At 36.7% G+C, this 26,580-nt stretch overlaps 1 protein-coding gene across 1 annotated transcript; it reads right to left on the reverse strand.

Annotated features, from left to right (window-relative positions):
* On the reverse strand, nt 1-25,566 carry LOC121373867. The gene is made up of 12 exons (XM_041500646.1): nt 25,415-25,566; nt 22,039-22,989; nt 17,171-17,280; nt 15,615-15,738; nt 13,782-13,961; nt 12,810-13,007; nt 10,548-10,717; nt 8,925-9,036; nt 7,867-8,021; nt 3,794-5,247; nt 3,131-3,233; nt 1-856 (listed from the first exon to the last, which is right to left on the reverse strand). Exons 2-12 carry the CDS (start codon nt 22,847-22,849, stop codon nt 746-748), a joined length of 3,528 nt encoding a protein of 1,175 aa, XP_041356580.1. The 5' UTR covers nt 22,850-22,989; nt 25,415-25,566; the 3' UTR covers nt 1-745.
* Nucleotides 25,567-26,580: the final 1,014 nt, after the last annotated feature.

Raw genomic sequence — 26,580 nt, forward strand, 5'->3', positions numbered from 1 at the left:
TACAGGTATATGTATATATTTTGATATACATGTAACTTCTTTCTTCATAGATTCCTCCAAATATGCCTCATAATACAGACCTGTAGTACGATATACAGATATATTCCTGTTCTTTGGTGAGATTTCTTCACAAAATGACATTTTGATGAACATATGACTCTTACAATCCACATATGACTTACAAACAGGTGTACATATATATATATATATATATATATGAAGAGTTCAGGCGCAAAACGCGATATAAACCGTTTTCTTTCTAATTTTTAGTTAAAGCCATTATTGTATGTCAGTAAGGGCTAATCGTAGGCCCACTGATTTGCTGCAGAACATGATTGATCCTTATGAAATTGTATTGGGTAAATCCCAGGTTTTTTTAGCAAAACGCGATATACGCCAATTAAAAAAACTCACTTTTACTGAAAATGAAAAATGGATATATCACGTTTTGCGCTTAAACTCTTCATATATATATATACATGTGTATTGTGAATGTGACTGTTCTTTTATAATAGTCATACCATTAACAGCACATATGTTTTTGACATGATTCTGTGATTCCTCCTTTCACAACTAGTGATGAAGACTAGATTATAGTAGCACATAATATGTTTTATACATGAGTGTGTTCCTTAAATGAAGCTGCATCCACAACTAGTGAAAAGGATCAGTGCACATGTTAAAGACATGTAACTCTGTAAGAGATTTGTCTATTCAGTGACACGTAGATCACAAAAGTATGTTTTTAGACATGTGTCTGTTCTTTCACAAGAGATTCCTCGACATATGACTGATGATACAGGCCAGTTGTTCCATCGGCTAACATTCCCACACACCAACCAGGATGGCCAAGAGCCTGAAAAGAATGTATACAAGTATTTTAGTTATTTTAAAGTTTATTACTTAACAATGTGTATTTATTTGCTTCAGGAAAATAGATAGAGACATAGCATCAAGATCTATTTAAAATAAAAAGACTAGCAGAAGTATGTTTGTGATACTTGATTGTTTTGGGATTTTGTTTAAAGCTTTAGATAACATGTTGAATATTTCATAGATGTATGATATGTTGGGTCTTGAGGTAGCAGCCTCATAACAAAATGTTTTAGTATTTGTTTAGGGCAGATCCTTCTGATATATAGAGGTTATTACCAGAGTGTTTTTCGGTATCATCAATATCATATATTAGGAATAAAAATTGTATTATGCAAGCCTCTGTCGAGATAATACATTATTTTTATTCCTAATATATGATATTGACGATACCGAAATACACGAGGGTCATAATCTCTTTATCATATAAGCTCAAGCTTAATATATGATAAATTGTATTATTTGGCCTGTTGTATTGCTGGTGGTGAGTTTGCTAGCACCCAAACAAAAATGCATGCTTGCGGCAAGGTTGTCGTTAAAACCTTGTTACAAGGTTGTACAAGCAATGCAAGCTATTTGCAAGCTAACATTTATCTCGCGTAAGGTAGTCAGTAATTCTGCAAGCTTCCCGCAAGCATATTTTAATTTTGCAAGCTTAAAGGAGAGGGCAATTAAGGCATTTGGCCTGGTATGCATATTCAACGATATATAATGCACATTATTGCTTAATATCAACACGTATAATTATAGTTAATTAATAAAACAGTTAAATGTGACGACTATTATATATAACGGGCGCAGCCATTTTGTACCATCTCAGTGAGTACGCCCTCTGGTGAGCTGGTGGTTACGTAATACTTAACGCGTCACGTCAGGAATGAGCCTTAGAACTAGAGAAACACAATCTACCTGGTTTTTGCGGGATGATAAGTAGTCATGCATTGCAATGTTCTGTAATAATACACATCCCAGTAAGCCAGTAAGTATATCCAGCACTATATATATTATTTTCAATACAAAATAAAATACCATTGTCAAAGTGGCTACACAACAAGTCGAAACAATTAACAATGTTTTGCCCATGCATTAACCTACATACTGAAATGATACAATTAGTTAATTGGTCTATGCTGTTAGTTGCTTCTACCTTTGATTCCTGATTGGCAGGTGTGTATTTGATTGGTAACCAGACGAGCCAATTAACTGATGCTGTCTAGACACAAAAATACATACCGGTATTGTGGAATATTACCTGTCGCCCCTAAAATTGTAATGGACATGGTTTATTACTGTAAATAGTTCTGTAAAACTATTGATTAAGTAGACTTTTCCATCTAAAACCACAGAATTGACCAATTACATAGTCCCAAAGAAAATAAGATTATCACTTGGGTATCGTGGGTTGTCGTTTTTGCTCCAACGTAGCATATCAATAGGCGTAATAGTGTACATTTTTCCTTTGGATTATAATTAAACAGAGAAAAACACTATAACCCCATTTTTTTTCCGTTAATGCAACTTGAAATATATTTAGTTAAATAGTTTATTATATTATTACGTCATTTATGCTGTTTTACAAGTCAGGTTGATCAAAGAGAAGCGCCTTGTCGAAAATTACTGCTTTTGTTTACACTGTACATACAGGAGATGGTCAGGAGCTGACGTCACTTCGCCCCAAGCTATCCCACTGGACGTCACAAAAACGAAACAAAATGGCTGCCCCCAGTTAGCAGGAATAATCGTGGTTTTTTATTAACTCTAAAATTACGCGTTTTTCATTTGCTAAAGTGTTAGTATGTGTTGGTGGTCCGGGTATGCATCTTTCCAACACATAAGGCTCTTGTTGGAGTTGACTCTACCTTTAAATAATTGCTGCAAGCTTGCTGCATGCATATCTTCAACTCGCTAGCTTCCCGCAAGCATATTTTAATTTTGCAAGCTTGCTGCATGCTTGCCGCAAGCTTGCTGCAAGGTAGTCACAAGCGTGTGGCAAGCTTGCTACAACCTAGTTGCAAGCATTTAAGAAAAGCTTGCAACAAGCTAGTCGCATGGTTGTAAAAAGGTTCCAAATACTAGTTATACGGTTGTCGCAAGGTTGTTTTTGTTGTGCGATTGATTTGTCTCACTTCTGTATTATTTTATGATCCATACTGTTTACACAGGAATGAGGACACCTGAAACATATTCAGGGCATCTTGTGACTCCCAAATAAAGAGACATTCTAATTTATTATTAGAAGTGTAAAATATGACTGTACCTTGCTTATTTCTTTAATAAAAGTCCCTTCTTCAAAAGAAAGTTCCCCTTTGGCTGCTGCTGTGTAGTTCCTCTTTGCTCTCCACAGAGTTGGTGTTTTACTTCTAAAAAGTACAATGTTTATAATTAAATCTGTGATATATAATTAGCAGGTTGATCCATATAATTAACTAAGTGATACATATTGTATAACAATATTTATAATCTGAACAACTAAACCATTAATATGTAATATGTAAGAATAATTGTTTGCTTATTGAAAGCTTTTGATATTGCCTACTTATCTGTAGTCCATCCCAAAGGGAATGCTTTTTTTCATACTATGGAATTTACTACAAGTTATTTATTTCTTAGCCAATTGTTTTCTAAATTGCACACAAAAATAGTTGTTATGGTTGGGGGGTTTTCCAAAACACTTACTTTTCTTCATACGTTAAAACTAAACTAAAATTATTTATAAAAAATATTTTTGTAGGAGGATAGTACATGTTTTAGTTTTTTTACAAAATTGTCCTCATGTCTCACCTAAAGGATGTTTATTATTTATTTTATGGAGTTGGGTGGTTTTGGATAACAAAAAGGTGAATTTACGTGTAGACCCTATGTTAAGTCTCTTGAACGGCCATACCATTAAAATGCAAGCACTCTACTTTCTGTAACTTACTTGTCTGTGGCCTCCATGTTCCTCACCATTCGTTGTACTTTAGGAGGAGGTGACTTGGGTGGTGGGGGTTTTACAGGAGGTACCTTGTATTTGGGTTTTTTCACCATAATGTTTTCCTCATTTTGTTTTTCCAATTTATGCACATTTTCCACACTAGAGCTTAGTTCATTTGATGCAGCATTTGTAGTTTTTGTGTTGCTGTCATCAGGAACAAGTTGTCCATTGGAAGAACCAGATCCAGGCATTGTGACTGTAGTATCTATAATATGTGTTTTATCTTCTTCCAGTTCACCAGAATCTTTCTCTTGTACAATATCTTGATTTTTGACATTTTTCATCTCTACAGAATTTGTTAATATATTATTTTGTGTTTCAGAATTATTTATAATTTCGGACTCAGAATTTTTGGTAAGGTTTTGTAACTTGAATTGTGGTACAATTGGGGGTGGAACTTTTATCACTTTTCTAGTTTTGAACTGAACATTCGACTGAGATTCCTGTGAAATATTTGAGTCTAGCGACCCATCTGCTGAAGCAGACATTGTCAACGACTCCAGCTCTTCTGGACTTGGAGGAAGCGGAAGTGCAAGAGGAGGTGTGCATCTGGCTTGCATGTTGAACTGAGAGTCACCAGAACTGGACAACACAATATCAGGAGGCAGAGTCCTAGAAGAGACACGTGGTTGGTCAGAATGCAGTGACATACCACTGGTCATCAAGTCTACATTGGTGATGCTCATCTTGTCTTCCACTGGAGAATGTTCTCTGGACATCTTCCTTTTGAGATATCTGTTACCAAACACCGGCTGGGGAGGACGAGGAGGCACAGGTCTTGATGGTTTAGAGTGAACAGCCAGATTAGTCAGTTTGGTGGATTTCCGTCGAATGTAAAGTCTTGGTTTTGAAAATCTTCTCGGGACTTCAGGTTTCTTTCCATGCAGCAGCTTCTTACTTGGCATGGACATGCTTCTAGATGGTAATGAGACCTTTACCGTCACAAAGTTTTCAGGAGATGGTGGCTTGAAGTCTGGCAGATTTGAATTCTTCACATCAGATCTTTCTGTATTATTAGTATTGTGGACATTTAGATGAGCAAGGTCTGTGGAACTCCTCTGGCTAGGTGGTGCAGGAGCTGGTCTTAGTGGCCTTACAGGGTCAGAAGACAATCGCTGAAATTTTATTGGCTGATATCTACTACTAGTTATTATTTCTTTGTCATTGACTTGGTCATCATTTACTGGAGCACCTATAGCAGGTTCTGCAGCTGGACTCTGTCTGTCAGGGGTTGAGACAGGTGATGTTTCACGTGTTGGCGGCGGCGGTGGAGCCTTCCTGCCTGGCTTGGGTTTGTTAGTCTCATCATCTGACCGGATCAAGTCCTCTGAAGAACTTCTGAATTTGTCATCACTGGATGCTTCTGATCGGATCTCGTCGTCAGTGTGTGGGTCCACCAGCTAGAAACAAGAAGTAAAGATATGTACAGTCAAACGTACGTTAAGCAGTCATCTGAGGCAGTATTAAAGAGTGGACTTATAAGACAGATGGCTGCTTAATACAGGATAATGTATGTAAAGACTAACACGAAATGTTGAAAGGTCGCACTGACATAGTAGTATGTTACAATTGTAAACATCATTCTAATTATTGTGCTATCTGATATTGCCTGAAATTCTATCTTAAAAATTAATTGGACACTTTATGAGGTAACAACAGTGTTAAGTTTTATATTTGTGTTAGTATAAAAGAAAAATGCATTTTAAATTCTAACATGAAGTCACCAAATTCTTAAGCAAAGGAATATTAATTTATTATTTATTATTCATATTAATTATTTGAAAGTTCAGTTTACCCCATGTATCAAAGTACTTTGCTTTGTAATCTTTTATTTACTTCCATATTTATATTACTTTTGGAAAAAAACCATATCAAGTGTTATCAGTTTAGATGACAGTCTTTTTATTTTATAGACGCAGTAACATTGACATCATTATTGCATTGAAAATCAATATCTATGGTATACATTTACCTGAACATATGTTCCTGGTAGTAAATACGAGTTGTACATACACCTGAATATACATTCCTGGTAGTAAATATGAGTTGTACATATACTTGAATACATGTTTCTGGTAGTAAATACGAGTTATACATATACTTGAATACATGTTTCTGGTAGTAAATACGAGTTGTTATTATACCTGAACATACGTTCCTGGTAGTAAATACGAGTTGTAGATATACCTGAACATACAGTATGTTGCTGGTAGTAAATACAAGTTGTACATACACCTGAATATACATTCCTGGTAGTAAATACGAGTTGTACATACACCTGAACATACATTCCTGGTAGTAAATACGAGTTGTAGATATACCTGAACATACAGTATGTTGCTGGTAGTAAATACGAGTTGTACATACACCTGAACATACATTCCTGGTAGTAAATACGAGTTGTAGATACACCTGAACATACATTCCTGGTAGTAAATACAAGTTGTACATACACCTGAACATACATTCCTGGTAGTAAATACGAGTTGTAGATATACCTGAACATACAGTATGTTGCTGGTAGTAAATACGAGTTGTACATACACCTGAATATACATTCCTGGTAGTAAATACGAGTTGTATATATAGTTGAACATACATTCCTGGTAGTAAACCGGCCTCGGTGGCGTCGTGGCAGGCCATCGGTCTACAGGCTGGTAGGTACTGGGTTCGGATCCCAGTCGAGGCATGGAATGTTTAATCCAGATACCGACTCCAAACCCTGAGTGAGTGCTCCGCAAGACTCAATGGGTAGGTGTAAACCACTTGCACCGACCAGTGATCCATAACTGGTTCAACAAAGGCCATGGTTTGTGCTATCCTGCCTGTGGGAAGCGCAAATAAAAGATCCCTTGCTGCCTGTCATAAAAAGAGTAGCCTATGTGGCGACAGCGGGTTTCCTCTAAAAAAATCTGTGTGGTCCTTAACCATATGTCTGACGCCATATAACCGTAAATAAAATGTGTTGAGTGCGTCGTTAAATAAAACACTTCTTTCTTTTCCTGGTAGTAAATACGAGTTGTTAATATACCTGAACATATGTTCCTGGTAGTAAATACGAGTTGTACATACACCTGAATATACATTCCTGATAGTAAATACGAGTTGTACATATACTTGAACATACATTCCTGGTAGTAAATATGAGTTATACATATACAGTCAAACCTGTCCTAGCAGCCACCTGTATTCAGCGGTCACCTGCCTTAAGCTGCCACTTTTTTCCCTCCCAAACGATTTATAACGTAAATGTACCTGTAATAAGCGGTCACCTCTCTAGCACGGCCAGCGGCCACCCAAATCTGATCCCAAATCGCTAAAATACCTGTATTAAGCGGCCACAGTAAATGTTTACTATTATATAAAAGGGATATTTAGCAAAATAAGGCACAGCAAATAACCGATCTTCACACCTTCAGGAATACTAGTACCCATTCAGTCCCGACATCTGTACTGTGTATCAATTAAGGAAGTATGACTATGGAAAGCATCTAATTACCTCTGGGCAGGCGACGCTTGACATTTGTAGATTCACTTACTATGACAATACACCACATGAAGTAGAAATTAAATAATTAAATGGAAAGAGAAAACAAACTTGTTGAGAACAGTTAATTTAATACATTCCAGTGGCAGTTTTTCCTAACGTAGGCGACATGTCAAAAGTTTATTTATAGTAAACTGTGAAGCACACATCCATTAATTAGCCTTAAAGACGCTAAAACAAGAAACAACAACATATGTTTTAAAGACAATATGTCGCAACCTGTAATCAGTGGCCACCTGTCTTAAGCGGCCACTTTTATCTACTCCCTTGTGTGACCGCTTAAGACAGGTTTGACTGTACTTGAATACATGTTTCTGGTAGTAAATATGAGTTGTTAATATACCTGAACATACATTCCTGGTAGTAAATACGAGTTGTTAATATACCTGAACATACGTTCCTGGTAGTAAATACAAGTTGTACATATACCTGAATACATGTTCCTGGTAGGAAATCTATGTTGTAAATATACCTGAACATATGTTCCTGGTAGCCAGCCGACCTTCTTTCCCTTACTGCCGAGCCACCAGCCATTGTCTAGAGTCTCGTAGATGATGATCTTGTCACCCGCTTCAAACGATAGGTCTTGAGGAATCTCGCCAGCGTAAGAATAGCAAGCACGGTGCTCTGTTGGAGGAAAACAAGCAAAATGATTTCTAGTGGATCTGAGAGTCTGAATAAACAAGGTAGTGACATAAGGGAATGTTTGACATGTAAAATAATGCAATTTTTAAAAAACCATACAAAAACCTCACAACATAATGCTTTTTAACTAGTAACTTTAAGTGTTATGAAATTGATGAATGAGCCCTAATCTAACCACACTGTAATAGCATCCAGTGTTCTGTTGGCAATATGGCAAAAAGACCGTAGTTAAATTCATTTGTAAATGGATTTCGGAGTGCGTGCAAAATAAAGCTAAAAACAAATTAAAGATTTGATTCTAAAATGATGCAGTGGTGGCAATAGGAGTGGACACGGGCATGTGATGATGAGAATTTAAAAGATTAATATCCTTCACATAATGGTACTGTCATGTAATGTCTGCACCTAGTAGGCCTACAGTATAGAAATCCAGCTAATGGAACGAGATGTTATTACTTTGATTTCTTACACACCCAGGTAAAGGATGACCCATTGTAGATCAATATCATCTTCAACTTATGTTGGAAATCACTTCTCAGACTTGAGATTGGCTGTACTTGTTCCAAGTAACCATAAACAGGTGTCGTCATTTTAGTGCATCATTTATGTCTATGACATTTTAACCTATACACTTTAATCCAATGCTGAGGCTTTTTGTTAAGTGTTTTCCTGTTAAAGTTTATTAAAAATTACTTTTTAAGGATATGTAAGAAATAGAAAAATGCACACGTGCCCTTTGTCGACAGTTTATCTTACAACTCATGGTTCTCAAAAGTATCTAATTCGATCTTGCTCGTTAGATACATTTGGCAACCACTCATAAAATAAATCGTCTCCAATGGGTACTCGTGTATTATTCTCTTCATGTATGTTGCTGATACTAACCTAGACCGATCCACTCCTGGTTGGAATGGTAGTTCCTGTTCCTGGTGAGCTGGTCGTACATCACAGGTCCAGAGATCGTGCTCTCTGATGACAGCGAGGCAGTGTCCTCAATCTGAAACATTTCAAAATCAAGGGAACTCCGTCAACATCACACACAGAGGCTGGGACACCCAAAAAAGGGAGATTTGGCAAAAGAAACTAGAGGAGGTATTACAAAATATAAAGACTTAAAAAAAAAAAATTGACATAATAAAGAAAAAAGTATCTTTATAAGAATTTCACATTTGTATGCATGTCTGTACAATTTGGTTAATGTTTTAGAACATACATGTACTAATCATTTTTTAACACTGCATGTATTTGTAGCAGGTGTTACCAAAATATTGCACAGAATGCATATTTCAACATTTTCTTGTTTTCCATGTGTAAAAGGTATATATTTTTTTCTCATGATGTCCAAAATGTACAAGCATGTATATATGCATGTATTCCTTTGCTTTTTCCTTTTCTAGATTGGATGTTTTTATTGTTGTTGTTTTTCATGTCCTAATGCTGAAATCAGCCACCACAAGCTTTATATATTCTTAATATAAACTATTGTCTGAACCAAATTGTTAACAACTACAAAAAATTACTCTCCTACCTTTAATTGCCGTTAGATTTCCTCCAAAGTTTGTCCAGACACAAATCTTAAAAAGACCATTACAATGACATAGATTCTACATACCAGATGATAACCATGTCACCTATATCAACTTCGCTGAGAGCGCATAGGGAAAAAAACATGTAATTTTGTATCGGCTGCCATTTTGACTTTTTATGGAATATTCTTCAAGAGGGGTGAAAGGATAGGACTTAATCTAACAACGTCATAACATGTTATGATATAAAAGCAAATGTGATGACGTCATATTTTTTTAATTTATTATTATTATTATTATTATTATTTTAATGATACCACTAGAGATCATCGATTTCATATTAATTGTGTCACATACTTTGGAGGCATTCATCCCTCTTGAAGAGTATTCCATAAACAAGCAACATGGCAGACGGCAAGAAACTGCATGTATTTTTCCCTATGCAATCTCAGCAAAGACAATATCGGCGACATCGTTGCAGTCTCGTGTGTGAAATCTATATATTTGTTGTGGTTTTTTTGCGGTATGTGTCTGGACAAACTTTGGAGGAAATCTAACGGCAATTAAAGGTAGGAGAGTAATTTTTTGTAGTTGTTAACAATTTGGTTCGGACAATAGATAATAAGATCTTTAAAACTCTATCCAGGGCCCCATTTTATAAAGCGATCTTAGTACTAAGATTATCTTAAGTTCATTAGGTAGTTGGGGCAGCGCTCGCCTAATGTGTGGTCAGTTTGGGCTCGATCCCCTTTGGTGGGCCTATTGTTCCAGCCAGTGCACCACGATTGGTATATCAAAGGATGTGGTATGTGCTATCCTGTCTGTGGGATGGTGCATATAGCCAGTTTTCTTTCTGAGAAACGTTTTTTTTTTTCATTAGGTAGTTATGCACTTGAGGTGATCTTAGTGTTAAGATTGCTCCATGGAACAGTGCCCTGATCACCAATCAGAGGCCAGGTGTTTTCATGTTTAGTTATTGTACCTCCTCGACATACACCGCAGGAAACCATCCCTCTTCGTTTGTGACCACTCTCTTCCCTCGCATCCAGCCATTGCGGTCTCTCTCGTAACCCATGACAACCTCTCCCTCAGTCAGATTTATTTCCCCTTTACTAGCTGCAGTGTAGGAATATACTGCATAATATTTGGTTCCTGCAACAAATACAGATATTTATTTCTTTTAAATCATGTCAGATTACATGGCCTTGGGATACATATGATGAGTTTGCTGCAATTTTTAAGATATTATCGACTAACAGAGACTTTTTAGTGATTATAATTACATATCAAATATATTTTTCTGCATAAAATATTAGTGGCTGTATGTTAAACGTGTTTCTGATCATATTAATATTTGTACTAGGTTAAATTTTAGACAAAATCCAGTTTGGGCTTCTTCCAAATATTAAGACAACCAGAAACACATTAAATATACAAACACTGATATTCTAAACCAGAAAATATATTTAATATGTAAGTTTTATCGTAGAAAAATTATATTAGTCAGAAACATCTTGCAATGCAGCAAACTCAGGAATGTCCCTTTAAAGAAGAGAATTTTGACTATACATGTATATTAAAGCTATTTGTGAGAATCATAGTTTTAGTTAAATGATCATTTGTTAAATCCTGTTGTCAAAGTAAGCAGATCACATTAAAAAAATAAATTCTGTTAAATAAATGAATTTAAGAATCTTGTGATGAAAATAAGAAATAATTTCTCAAGAAATGGGCAGACATCTAATTTTCAACAGTAAAACCATAACAATACTAGTTAGAATAAGATTGTTGAAATAATAATAAATTATGTTTACTAGAGTGATAGTGGCTGAGATGAACAAATACATGTTAATGAAGAACAAACATGATTGGTCTAGATAAACAAGTACCAGTGGTATATACATTTTGTAATTAAGAGAATGAATGAATGTTTAACGACACCTCATCATGAAAAATACATCAGCTTTTGGGTGTCAAACAATGGTAAATGTATGAATTAATTAATTAATATATATATAGGCCGGGGAAAACAAAGTAGCTTAAATTTTGGGTTCCATCTCTAATCATCTTCGATTGCTGGAAACATTTCTGGAAGTCCTGTTTTGGAATGGCTGTCAGGTGCATCGTCGCGTTCTTCATGATGTCATCTCGGCTCTCAACTCGGGACCCTTTCAGTGGCACCTTCAGCTTGTGGAACGGCCAGAAATCACAAAGAGCCATGTCTGGAGAGTAGGGAGCCTGGCTAACCTGAGTAATTCTATGCTTGAGCAAGAAATCCTGGACCAGGTGTGAAGAATGGGCTGGAGCGTTGTCATGATGCAGCTGCCAGTTGCGTGACTCCCAGAGTTCCGATCTCCTGCACCGAACTTCATTATGAAGATGACAGAGAACCTCTTGATAATACTGCTTGTTAACAGTTTGGCGTTCTGTTGCATATTCATGATGCACAACACCGCAATAGTAAAAAAAACCAGTCAGCAACACTTTGACTTTGCTCCTCACTTGTCTTGCTTTCTTTGGCCTTGGGTAGGCTGGTGACTTCCACTGCGACAACTGAGCCTTGGTTTCTGGATCGTACCCTTACACCCAAGACTCATCACCAGTGATAACGGTCTACAGGAAGTCAGGATTACTGTTAGCACACGCCAGCATGTCCTGCGCTGCGTCACGGTGAAGCTCTTGCTGGGCACAAATTTCGCGGCCACTCTGCGCATGTCCAAATCAATAATTAAAATGCGTGTGCAGAACCTTCACTAATCTCAACATCATTAGCAATTTCTCGGACGGTCAACCGATGTTCTTCCATGATGAAATTGCGCACTTGGTCAATGTCATGTGGATTTCGGCTTGTTGACGGCGTACCGGAACGCTGGTCATTGTCAACTGAAGTTCAGCCATCTTTAAACCAGTTAAAGCATTCTTTAATTTGTTTAAGCCCCATAGCATCATTTTCAAAGGCCTGCAGAATGTTACAAATTGTTTCAGTTTGGGTATCACCAAGGTTTTGGCAAAACTTGATACAGTAACGCTGCTCAACACCGAGCATGTGTTACACACAACCACAAGCACCGGCTGCGTGGCAGAAACTGACTCATCAGGTGAGGCTGCAAAAAATCATGCATGCGCAGTAAGATCTACTACCACACTTGACCCACTTTTGCCTTTCGGCTGCAACTGGTTTCTGAGAAGAAAAAAAATAAGGTCGGATACTTTTTGAACAGACCTCGTATTTGTATATTATTACCATTTTCTATTTTATTCACTTGTTGTTTGGCAGCCATCATCTCATCAATGTGGAGTTGTCCCCCTTGAGAGTAACCTCCTTGGTCTAGATGGTCAGTGTTGTCAGCTCTTTGGTCTTTCTTCAGCAAGGAGTCTTTCTTTTTCAACAGGAAGGAGCTCACTCTTGACTTTTTCTTTTTCTCATCATCAAGTCTTGGAACTGAAAGTAGACTTTTTCTTCATTAATATGTGTAAAATTCAACACTTGCGGAGAAGTGAGAATGAGATGAAAATGCATTTAAGCTGCCGACCTCGGTGGTTAAGTCATCGGACATAAGGCTGGTAGGTACAGGGTTCGCAGCCCGGTACCAGCTCCCACCCAGAGCGAGTTTTAACGACTCAGTGGGTAGGTGTAAGGCAACTACACCCTCTTCTCTCTCACTAACAATTAACAACTAACCCATTGTCCTGGACAGACAGCCCAGATAGCTGAGGTGTGTGTGCCCAGGACAGCATGCTTGAACCGTAATTGGATATAAGCATGAAAATAAGTTGAAATGAAATACATTTAAGTGAAATTGCCAACTTAAATGTTGTGTCTCACCAAACCTTTGATATGGGTTATTTGTTGACAGACAAGCCACTGTATTTATGAAACTAAAACTCTATAATCATGGCTTCAGTGAATTCTCAACCCATATTTATACAGCATACATATAGTTAAAGTCTGACAACTTTGCCAAAGTTTTAAGTCCAACTTTAAATACATGACACAAAGATGTAGCTTAGTTATTTTATTACATTGAAATGTCAATTAGTTTAACTGGTTTTCTATGAAATGCAGGCTAAACTTACATGTTTCAATTCATGATTCTTATTGTATCATTCACACAAAAAATAAATAATTAAAAGACCCCCCTTACATGTCAAATAGTGTAGATAAATCTTTATATTTTACTAAATTAAATTAACTGCACACTTCAAATTCAATTACCATATCTTGCTGTCTCTACATAGCTTCCTGGAAACCAGCCCGATTCGCCGGTCTGGTTCACCCCTCGCCACCACCCATTTTCTTCTTTCTCCAAAATCTTGATGATGTCTCCTTCCCTCAGTGATATCTGGTTCTCTAGCTGTGCTGGGAATGGGTGGACGACACAACACAAAGTATCTCCTGTAGTACACAATAGACAGAGTGGATAAATTAGGCAAAACGGAACTTGTATATATCATTAACAGTGAGGTCATTAAAAACAGCAGTAACAGATGAACATAATAGGTTGATACCGAAGCCAAAGAACTGGCTGATGTCTATTAATGACATCTCTGATTAACTCAAATTACCTTTGTCATTTGGTCCAGACTTCCAAACACAACCGTAAAATTGGTTTAATTAGCTTTATCTCTTGTCTCAGTGATTTTTATGCTTATATCCAATTAAGATTCAAGCATGCTGGCCTTGGCAAATACCTGAGGTATACAGGCTGTCTGTCCATGATAAGGTTAATAGTGAGTTGATAGTGGTTATAGTGACCTTAACATATTTTCAAAAACAATATGGAAGGAAATGTTTTATTTAATGATGCACTCAACACATTTTATTTACGATTATATGGTGTCAGACATATGGTAAAGGACCACACATATTGAGAGAGGAAACCCACTGTCACTACTTCATGGGCTACTCTTTTCAATTAACAGCAAGGGATCTTTTTTATGCACCATCCCATAGACAGGATAGCACATACCATGGCCTTTGATGTACCAGTCATGCACTGGCTGGAGCGAGAAATAGCCCAATGGGCCCACTGATGGAGATCAATCCCAAAACGACTGCGCATCAAGCAAGCACTTTACCACTGGGCTACGTCTCGCCCCAACAATATGGAAGACTTGAGACAAATGTGGATAAAGTTGGGGTTATATATGTGTGTGTGTGTGTGTGTGTGTGAGAGTGTGTGTGTAGTGTGGTGTGGTTGGTGTGTGTGCCTGTGTGTGGTGTGTGTCTGTGTGTGGTGTGTGTGGTGTGGTGTGTGTATGGGTGTGTGGTGTGAGTGTGGTGTGTATGTGGTTGTGTGTGGTGTGGTGTGTGTGTGTGGTGTGTGTGGTGTGTATGTGTGTGTGGTGTGTGTGTATGTGTGTGTGTGTGGTGTGGTGTGTGTGTGTGTGTGTGGTGTGGTGTGTGTGTGTATATATATATTTACATTATTGTTCTTAAGTGGTGGGACGTAGCCCAGTGGTAAAGCAAGAAGTCGCACGGTTGGTCTAGGATTAATTTCCATTGGTAGGTCCATTAGGCTATTTCTCGTTCCAGCCAGTACACCATGACTGGTATTTCAAATGCCATAGTATGTGCTATCCTGTCTGTGGGATGGCCCATATAAAAGACCCTTTGCTACTAATAGAAACATGTAAGACTATACATCAAAATCAATGTGCTTTAGTGGTGTTGTTAAACAAAACAAAATTTTTAACTTTATTGTTTTTAAAAACGAGGAATTCTCAATGTATTTGAAACATCCAAAATAAGATGAAAAATAAAAGCTGCTTGTGGAACTTATTTTGAGCCACATTTGTTGTTCACTTCTTGTCGCTTTCAATCTTTGAAATCCACTTGGAATGAAATCATTTGGATGCATTGTTAGAGAATAAATTCTTCTAGATTTTTCCAGAATACTGGATTTTAGTGTTACCTGATTTCTTTTTGTCAGGTTACTTTGCAGTTGGACCAACTTAATGATTTTATCTTTGAATGTTAAACTAATTGTTAGGAATTTTTTGGAAGGGGCATTTTAATCTACAATGGTGCAACCTATGGTCACCTCACCTGGATTAAATGGTGCGATGTTGTCCACTTGTATTCCTGGCACCGTGGATGTGGAAGCTGCTGGTAGGACGGCCATCTCGGTATGAGAATTCACCCACAAGTCTGGAGGTGGTTCCTCATAGACCTGACATCAAATATGTCAGAAATTATCATCTCATATATAATGTATGTACTACCTACATATTAATACAACAATCACCCACAAGTCTGGGAGTGGTTCTTCATAGACCTGACATCAAGTATATCATAATTATCATGTCATATATAATGTATTACCTACATATTAATACAAAGATCACCCACAAGTCTGGGAGTGGTTCTTCATAGACCTGACATCAAGTATATCATAATTATCATGTCATATATAATGTATTACCTACATATTAATACAAAGATCACCCACAAGTCTGGGAGTGGTTCATCTTAGACCTGACATCAAGTATATCATAATTATCATGTCATATATAATGTATTACCTACATATTAATACAAAGATCACCCACAAGTTTGGTTCTGCATAAACCTGCCAGCAAGTATGTCGAAAATTAGTTCATATATAATGTACTATCTAACATATTACTACAAAGTTCACCCACAAATCTGGGGGTGGTTCCTCATAGACTTTTTATATACCATAGTTAAAACATGCCTCCTTAGAATCATGTTTCCCATGTGTATAAAATGTAGGTATAAATAAATGCCAAACTCTTCTTCCTCTTTTTTTTTTCTTCTGCATTCAGTTTCTTAATGCATCTTAACATTTTAGATCAGTTTTATTGCCTCTATGAAGTCAGAAGTCACCAACAGATCATCTTTTTTACACTAAAGTTTTTCTCTGATTGAAGTTCTACAGTTTGAATAAAGTAAAGTTTGTTTTATTTAACGACGCCGCTAGAGCACATTGATTTTTTATCTTATCATCGGCTATTGGACGTCAAACATATGGTCATTCTGACACTGTTTTTAGAGGAAACCCGCTGTCGCCACATAGGCTACTCTTTTTATGACAGGCAGCAAGGGATCTTTTATTTGCGCTTCCCACAGGCAGGATAGCACAAACCATGGCCTTTGTTGAACCAGTTATGGATCACTGGTCGGTGCAAGTGGTTTACACCTACCCATTGAGCCTTGCGGAGCACTCACTCAGGGTTTGGAGTCGGTATCTCGATTAAAAATCCCATGCCTCGACTGGGATCCGAACCCAGTACCTACCAGCCTGTAGACCGATGGCTTGCCACGACGCCACCGAGGCCGGTCACAGTTTGAATAAAACCTAGATAGCATGCTGCTATTAGGCCAATTATGGGCCACCACAGAAAAATATGAAAAAGTGTCCATTTAGTTTAGAGTTCCTTTCTTTCTTTTTTTCTTTTTTTTGTGCTAGTTTTCTTTTAGTTTAGAAGTTCTCTTTTAGTTTGGAAGTTCCCTATTTTGTCTAGCTGGAGAAAACCCTATATATCACTGCACCCTGGTTCTTTTTTAACTGCCTTAACCATCCCCACCACCACCCCAGTTACTTCAGACTAGGCATGGCCCTGGTTATATCCACAACTGACCTTCTTGACTTGTTTCCTCCAGCGGTGACACATAATGACAAGGATGACCAGCATGAGTAGAACCACAAGACACACTGGGATCACAATGTACAGAGACTCAGTCTGGGATGCTGTAAAAGGAAAGGAATGTTTGATTAATACATCTGATGATGACAAGGATGTCTAACTTGAGTAGAACCACAAGACACACTGGGATCACAATGTACAGAGACTCAGTCTGGGATGCTGTAAAAGGAAAGGAATGTTTGATTAATACATCTGATGATGACAAGTATGGCTAACATGAGTACCGGTAGAACTACCAGACACACTGGGATCATGATGTGCCGTGACTCAATATGGGATGATAGTGTGGAAGGAAAGGAATGTTTGATTAATACATCTGATGATGACAAGTATGGCTAACATGAGTACCGGTAGAACTACCAGACACACTGGGATCATGATGTGCCGTGACTCAATATGGGATGATAGTGTGGAAGGAAAGGAATGTTTGATTAATGCATCTGATGATGACAAGTATGGCTAACATGAGTACCGGTAGAACTACCAGACACACTGGGATCATGATGTGCCGTGACTCAATATGGGATGATAGTGTGGAAGGAAAGGAATGTTTGATTAATGCATCTGATGCTGACATGGATGTCTAACTTAAGTAGAACTACCAGACACACTGGGATCACAATATACAAAGACTCAGTCTGGGATGCTATAAAGGAAAGGAATGTTTGATAAATACATTTGATGACAAGGATGTCTAACATGAGTAGAGCTATCAAACACACTGGGATCATAATGTACAGAGACCCTGGGTCTGGGATGATGATGTGGAAGGAAAAGAAAGGAATATTTCATAAATACATCTGATGAGTACATGAGTAAAACCACCAGACACACTGGGATCACAATGTACAGAGACTCGGTCTAGGACGCTGTGGAAATGAAAGGAAAGGAATGTTTGATTTGATGATGATGAGAAAAAAAAAAGTTTTTTGTTTAGTGACACCACTAGAGCACATTGATTTATTAATCATCGGCTATTGGATGTCAAACATTTGGTAAGTTAGATATATAGTCTCAGAGAGGAAACCCAAGTGGTTTTTTCATTAGTAGCAAGGTATCTTTTATATGCACCATCCTACAGACAGGATAGCACATACCATGGCCTTTGATATACTAGTTGTGGTGCAATGGCTGGAACGAGAAATAACCCAATGGGCCCACCGATGGGGATCGATCCCAAACTGACCTCGCATAAAGCAGATGCTTTACCACTGGGCTACATCCCGACCCCTGATGACAAGGAAGGAAATGTTTTATTTAACGATTTATTTATTCAACACAATTTTATTTACGGTTATATGGCGTCAGACATGGTTAAGGACCACACAGATTTGGAGAGGAAACCCGCTGTTGCCACTACATAGAGTACTCTTTCCGATTAGCAGCAAAGGATCTTTTATTTGCGCTTCCCACAGGCAGGATAGCACAAACCATTGCCTTTGTTGAACTAGTTTTTGATCACTGGTCGGTGCAAGTGGTTTACACCTACCCATTGATCCTTGTGGAGCACCCACTCAGGGTTTGGAGTCGGTATCTGGATTAAAAATCCCATGCCTCGACTGGGATCCGAACTCAGTACCTACCAGCCTGTAGACTGATGGCCTAACTACGATGCCACCGAGGCAGGTGCCAATAGTTAGAATAACCACACACCCTGGAATCACCAAGTACAGTGACTGCATCCAGAACTCTGATGAGACAAACATTTTGCATTTAATTAATTTAATGACAAAACAGCCCTGTATTTTTAATAAGTTTTTCTGTCGATTTTAGCTTCTTCCTTTTTCTGATCCCTTGCTGCCTGTCGTAAAGAGTAGCCTATGTGGTGACAGTGGGTTTTCTCTAAAAAATAGTGTCAGAATGACCATATGTTTGACGTCCAATAGCCGATGATAAGATAAAAAAATCAATGTGCTCTAGTGGTGTCGTTATATAAAACAAACTTTACTTTTCTTACTCTTTCTTTTTTCTCTTCATTTTTTTTTTTTTTTTTTTTTTTTTTTTTCACAAAAATGTGACATGAAATGTTGATAAATGACCTTTATTTAACTAATTATATAATTTGTCATTGATGCATGAGTTTAGTCATGTACACACATCTTGTTATATTTGTGTGTTTAAATCTTAAGCACATGTAAAATAAACATGCATTTGTCACCTGTCAAAAATAAGATCAAAATTTCCATCAGATAATTCTATTTGAAGTGCAATGTCAGTCAGTAAACATACAGTAATCAACTTTTATAAATAAAACCAAGATTTCTTTTAGATAATTTTGTATAAAGTGCAGTGTGATAATATCGGTCAGTTAACATGCAGTGATCACCTTTTATAAAAAAGACAAATATTTCTATTAGGTAATTTTTTATAAAGTGTGATAATATAGGTCAATTAACATGCAGTATATGACCTTTTATAAATAAAACCAATATTTCTATTAGATATTTTTGTGTGAAGTGCAGTGACTCATAAACATGCAGTGATCACCTTTTATAAATGAATTAGGCCAAAATTTCTATTGAATAATTTTGCATGAAGACTTCAAGTGTAATAAGTCATGATATTGATCCCATTTATGCTTATTAGAGATCTCATGCTACTGTTTGACAGGCAAAGCCAATGTGATAAAAAAGGTTTCTTCTTTAATAGGAGCAGCACGTGGTAAAGCACTCGCTTGATGCAAGGTCAGTTTGGGATCGATCCTCGTCATTGAGCCCATTGGACTATTTCTCGTTCCAGCCAGTGCAGCATGACTGGTATATCAAAGACTGTGGTATATGCTATCCTGTCTGTGGGATGGTGCATATATAACAGATCCCTTGCTACTATGGAAACATATAGCAGCTTTCCTCTATATGACTATATGTCAAAATTACCACAACCTTTGACATCCAGTAGCCGATGATTAATAATCATTGTGCTCTAGTGGTGTCATTAAGCAAAGCAAACTTTAACTTTTCTTCTTTAACACTTGAAATGCTATTCAAACTGTGGTGTCATTAATACTACAATATACAAGCTGTACTTTCAACTGTCATTCGAACTATTTTCTACAAATTAATACACTGACATGCAAAAGCTATTTTTAATCATTTCACAACAATTCTGTTTACAACAATGTCCTGGTATCATGCATGTAGTTGATGAAAGTATCCGAAAAGTATTTACAAAATAAAATCTGAAGAAAAGACTTCCAAACATTCCAGCATTCTACTACTATCACTAACCCTAAACCTAAGCCTGAATATATTGATCGGGAGTCTTGCCCAGGTACATTTTGTGACCAACTGACATCACATTAAGCATACTCTTATCCTGGAAAATAAATGCATACATATAAATATTGCAACTTTAGGATGGATGCCAACAATGTGAAATTTATATGCACACATTTGTTTCCTGGTTTATAGTAGCACTACTCACAATCAATTATAGGTTTAACATCCATGTTTCGGCCAGTAAACAAACTGCAAGTGCACCCAACTATGCAAATAAATTACTAACTCTCGTGTTAATTTTTTTTTAGCTAATGCTTCTCCCATTCATACTTGTTAGATTAACTACATCAACTCCTTCCTGTTGTTTCAGAAATAGAATTTTGTTTATCCTTTGTTATTACTGAATATACTAATGCTCAGCAGTATATTTTCCTGTAATAATTAACAGTCTTCCTGCAATTATCTTTGACCATGTTATTAAAGAAAGGAAAGGAATGTTTGTTTACAGGAAGGATTTTTTGTAAACAACTCTCCAGTGCATTTAAAACTGATTATCAGGTGTCTAAACTTATAGCAAAGCCATTAGCAATTTCAAAACCATATCTCTACACAATATAGTCTAAAGGATGTTTTTCCAATGTCATAAAGGCTCCCATGAATCAAATTAGTTAAAATATATTTTGTTTATCGATATCACTAAAGCATTGTGATTTATCATAGGCTATTGCATGACAAACATTTGTAACTTAGACATATAGGGCCAAATTTACAAAGCCTGCATGTTTATGTCTTACACACATCATCACATGTAACTACATACACTTACAATACTTAAAAACCTGCTTCGTAAATAATTTACAAAGCCTGCATGTTTATGTCTTACACACATCATCACATGTAACTACATACACTTACAATACTTAAAAACCTGCTTCGTAAATAATTTACAAAGCCTGCATGTTTATGTCTTACACACATCATCACATGTAACTACATACACTTACAATACTTAAAAACCTGCTTCGTAAATAATTTACGAAGCAGGTTTTTAAGTATTGTAAGTGTATGTAATTTAATTCATCCTATAGTTGCTACAAGGGATCTTTTACAAGCACTTTCGCACAGATGGGACAGCACATACCATGACCTTTGATATACCAGTCGTGTGACATTGGGTCTGCACTCATGAATCACTGTCAACATGATGATGGTATCAGTGTTTATAAAAGAGAAATATCTGCCCTAAAAGTAGGATCCACCTTATTTATTTAATGATTTAATGTTAATTTAATAAATAAGCTCATTATTTAATCAGTGTGTATTAAATTTCAATTAAAACATTTGGTGATTGGGATACTAGGGTTAACAAGTATTGATGGGTTGATTGACCATGTAATTGGATATTAAACTTTATACATGTTACCAACACCTGTAAGGTATAACATTATAGTAAAATACAAACAGTGTTATCTAGCTAAATACATGCATATGGGAATAGTCTTACTAATGAAATCTAGTAGTAACATAGCAATAGTATAATCCACACATGTTGCACATTGGTAAAATAATATTTAATTGTGTTACCTGGTCCAGGTAAATCAAAGGTAGTGTTGTAGACTGGTTTTCTTGATGTAGTAGTTGGTGATGACAGTATTACTGAAGAGGTTGCAGTAACACTTGAAAACAAATAACTTAATGTTGATGATGGCAATATCGTTGGTAGTTTTGCAGTTGCCCAGGTTGATGCCGATATCAGTGACTCTGTTGCTGTTGCAGATTTGTCTGATGTGGACAATGGAGGTAGAAATCTCACACTGGTGGATACTGGAGATCCTGAATAAGAAGTCTGTAATGGAGGTGTAGCAGAAATACTGACAGATGTGTCAGACACAAGCAATGATTTTTCTGTAAAGCTTCCTGAAACACTTATTACATCTGATGTCAATGCTGGGCTGAGATATACACTGGCTCTAGATCCAGTAACAGAATATGAACTTGCTGCTGTCAGACTTGACATTTCTGAAGCAGTTGGAATCACAGATGATTTTATATCCAAGCTGGATCTAACAGAAGTGGAGGAAATCACAATTGACTCATTACCAGAAGAGAAGAGCTGGTCTGGTAATGGTGCTGTTGGTGAGGCTACAACTGATGACAACAGAGATGACACAGAAAACACAGATATGGGTGTCTGAGATTCTGTAGAAGAACTGACAGTACCAACTGATGGCTGGTTATATACTGTTGTGCTGCTTGCTCTAACATATGTTGGTGATATGCTTTGGTATGCAGTGATATCTGAAGTAGAGACCATGCTAAAGCTTGATGGAATCACAGTGACTCTCTCTGATGAAGATGGTCCTTGAGAGACTCTGGCAGGTTCTGCTGTAGACATTGCTAGTAATTCTGTAATCCACTCCCTGACTGTGTGTACAACTTATACAGCTGCCTCAAGGTTTCCGATGGTGGATTTAAAACATGAATATCAGATCCTGATGGGTAGATATTTCAAACATGACTACATGGTATGTGCTTCTGTAAAACAAAACACAAATAATTATGTACAGTTAAACAAGATCAAGTGTTCATTATAATTAGGTAGTAAGCTGCCTTTATAATGCCAAATAATATAACATAATATAGTGCAAATTGACCTACACTAAACAACCAATTATCTTAATATTTCAGCTGCTTAACAAGAGGTTTGTATAAAAAACTATTGTTAGCTGTGTCACATTTGCTGAAGAATGTAATGTCAAATTGTTTTTATTTCAGCCCTTCTTTTTCTTTTAATTCATTCAAAGTTCTGTTTGTAGCTTATTTACTTGCAAACCAACAAATAAAATTGGAATTGCCTTTGACATTATAAAGCACAGAAAGGGGTTATTTTTATTAATAAAATAAAAAAAAAATATTGTTATTTATTGATTTAATTTTTTTGGTAATAAAAAAAACATTTATGAAGAACTAAGCATGATTAAACATGGCATGACTCTACTTCATGCTGTGTGTAAATATCCCCAGTGTATACATGTGGTAACTGTCATGGATCGGCACATACAGATGTGATGTCCATTACACATATATCAAAGCTCTCCAGTAGCCAATTGGATTAACACACTTTCCAGACAAACCCACACTGAGGAGATTATCTCACTAAGCAGATATAAGTATGTAAGTATACCTCTGGCACTTAAACCAATCATACGAATAGCATTCGAGTCAACGTAAACCAAGTGCCAAATTACAGATGTGGGAAACATTTATATCCATTCATTGCCGTGCATTCATAATATATTACAGTATCTCAAGACCATGTGCCTAAATCACTAAACTCAAGACCATGTGCCTAAATCACTAAACTCTCAAGACTATGTGCCTAAATCACTAAACTCAAGACCATGTGCCTAAATCACTAAACTCTCAAGACCATGTGCCTAAATCACTAAACTCTCAAGACCATGTGCCTAATTCACTAAACTCTCAAGACCATGTGCCAAATTCACTAAACTCTCAAAACCATGTGCCTACATCACTAAACTCAAGACTCAAGACCATGTGCCTAATTCTCTAAACTTTCAAGACCATGTGCCTAATTCACTAACTCTCAAGACCATGTGCCTAAATCACTCAATTCTCAAGACCATGTGCCTAATTCACTAACTCTCAAGACCATGTGCCTAAATCACTAAACTCTCAAGACCATGTGCCTAAATCACTAAACTCTCAAGACCATGTGTCTAAATCACTAAACTCTCAAGAGCATGTGCCTAATTCTCTAAACTCTCAAGACCATGTGCCTAAATCACTAAACTCTCAAGACTATGTGCCTAATTCACTAAACTCTCAAGACCATGTGCCTAAATCACTAAACTCTCAAGACCATGTGCCTAAATCACTAAACTCTCAAGACCATGTGTCTAAATCACTAAACTCTCAAGAGCATGTGCCTAATTCTCTAAACTCTCAAGACCATGTGCCTAAATCACTAAACTCTCAAGACCATGTGCCTAATTTACTAAACTCTCAAGACCATGTGCCTAAATCACTAAACTCAAGACCATGTGCCTAAATCACTAAACTCTCAAGACCATGTGCCTAATTCACTAAACTCTCAAGACCATGTGCCTACTTCTCTAAACTCTTCAAGACCATGTGCCTAAATCACTAAACTCTCAAGACCATGTGCCTAATTCATTAAACTCTCAAGACCATGTGCCTACTTCTCTAAACTCTTCAAGACCATGTGCCTAATTCTCTAAACTCTCAAGACCATGTGCCTAATTCACTAAACTCTTAAAACCATGTGCCTAAATCACTAAACTCAATTCACTAAACTCTGAAGACCATATGCCTCATTCACTAAACTCTCAAGACCATGTGCCTAAATCACTAAACTCTCAAGACAATGTGCCTAATTCTCTAAACTCTTCAAGACCATGTGTCTAATTCTCTAAACTCTCAAGACCATGTGCCTAAATCACTAAACTCTCAAGACCATGTGCCTAAATCACTAAACTCTCAAGACAATGTGCTTAATTCTCTAAACTCTTCAAGACCATGTGTCTAATTCTCTAAACTCTCAAGACCATGTGCCTAAATCACTAAACTCTCAAAACCATGTGCCTAATTCACTAAACTCAACAATTTGCAATCTTGCAGTGCAATGCAAAAAGTCTTGCAAAATGATGCAGTGCTGTTTAAGAGAATTCGCCTAAGAGAGTTTTGTGAATTAGACACTATATTTTCTTTCAGCTTAACTCTGGTTTGACTACACAGTAAAGTACATCTGTACCTCTGTATAACAGATAAATGTATAAATTCAATCATTTAACACGTCCATTATACACAGAAGTCGTTCATATTGACAGATTTGTTTTCCCGTTGGTTATATTACTCTAGTAAGTACAGGATATCCTTTAAAGAGAAATATTTGCACACTAAGCTAGGAACAACTTACTGCACAAGTATTTAGCAAGACTTAATTAATCCCCCACTGCACTAAGTAGATCATTTAGGCATATTGTGCAGCAGAATGCCAGTAGAGATTTGTGTAGGCAAAACCAGCGGTGTGGGCTCATTATCTAAATAACGATAATTCACAGTTGTTTTCTGCCTGCTGCGGTGCAGCTGTCCAGCCCAGCACGGGAGCTCACTACAAATAGATCATGTCACCAAAAGAGAATGAGTAAGAGGAAACTGCAAATTAAATTATCACAAAGCCACTTATCTTTACAAGTGTTTTGTGTATTATGAGACTAGCTACTTTTTAATTATTAGTAAATATTATAGTAATATTTTAAAGTTATGATGCAAGAAAATAATATAGTTCTTGTCACTACATTATTAATTTTTTTCCTTAATACATATAACAAGATTAAGAGGTGGGATTTTTCAAATGATATTTTACCAGTGTGTGTGTTTGAACAAAACTAAAATCAAATTAACACACCCACACCAGCCCACACCCACCCACATACACCCACACACACCACTCCCAAAAACAAATTTCTGCTTCAGATCAAATTAACAATATATTTTCAGAAAAAAAAATTAAACCCTCCCAAATGCATTACAATTTTTCATTTCTGTCTTGGCCAAATATTTGACACTAAATGGTACATGATAAATGCTTGTTCAACAAGACTCACCATTATAATAAAATATAAACATTTAGATTACAGTTCAATGGTTGCTTAATAAACTAATGATATTTTGTTTGTTTTTAATATAAAATTAGTTTTTATCCATTGCTGTTGTTTCATGTGTTACCGGTAATTAGCATCAGTAGATTATTCATTCTTCATTAAAATAAAAACCTAATAACAAGTGTGATGCAATAAACATGCATATATTCTCATACATTATCTAAATTAAATTAAAAGTCTACAAATATCAAACTGCTTATATCTCTTGGGATTACCTCAGCTATCCTTACTTTCAATCAGAAATCCTCCTATAAAGTTGTCCATTCTGTTGGCAAGTATAACATATAGACATGATCTGTATTGGTCATTAAACATAAAACCAGTAATAATTCACCATATGATAAGTATAATTTCACTGAAAGAACTGAGGCAATGACATAATTTTAAATTCTCATTACTGTAACATGCCCTGCAGTTG

Source organism: Gigantopelta aegis, chromosome 6 (genome assembly GCF_016097555.1).
Source record: "Gigantopelta aegis isolate Gae_Host chromosome 6, Gae_host_genome, whole genome shotgun sequence".
NCBI lineage: Eukaryota > Metazoa > Mollusca > Gastropoda > Neomphalida > Peltospiridae > Gigantopelta > Gigantopelta aegis.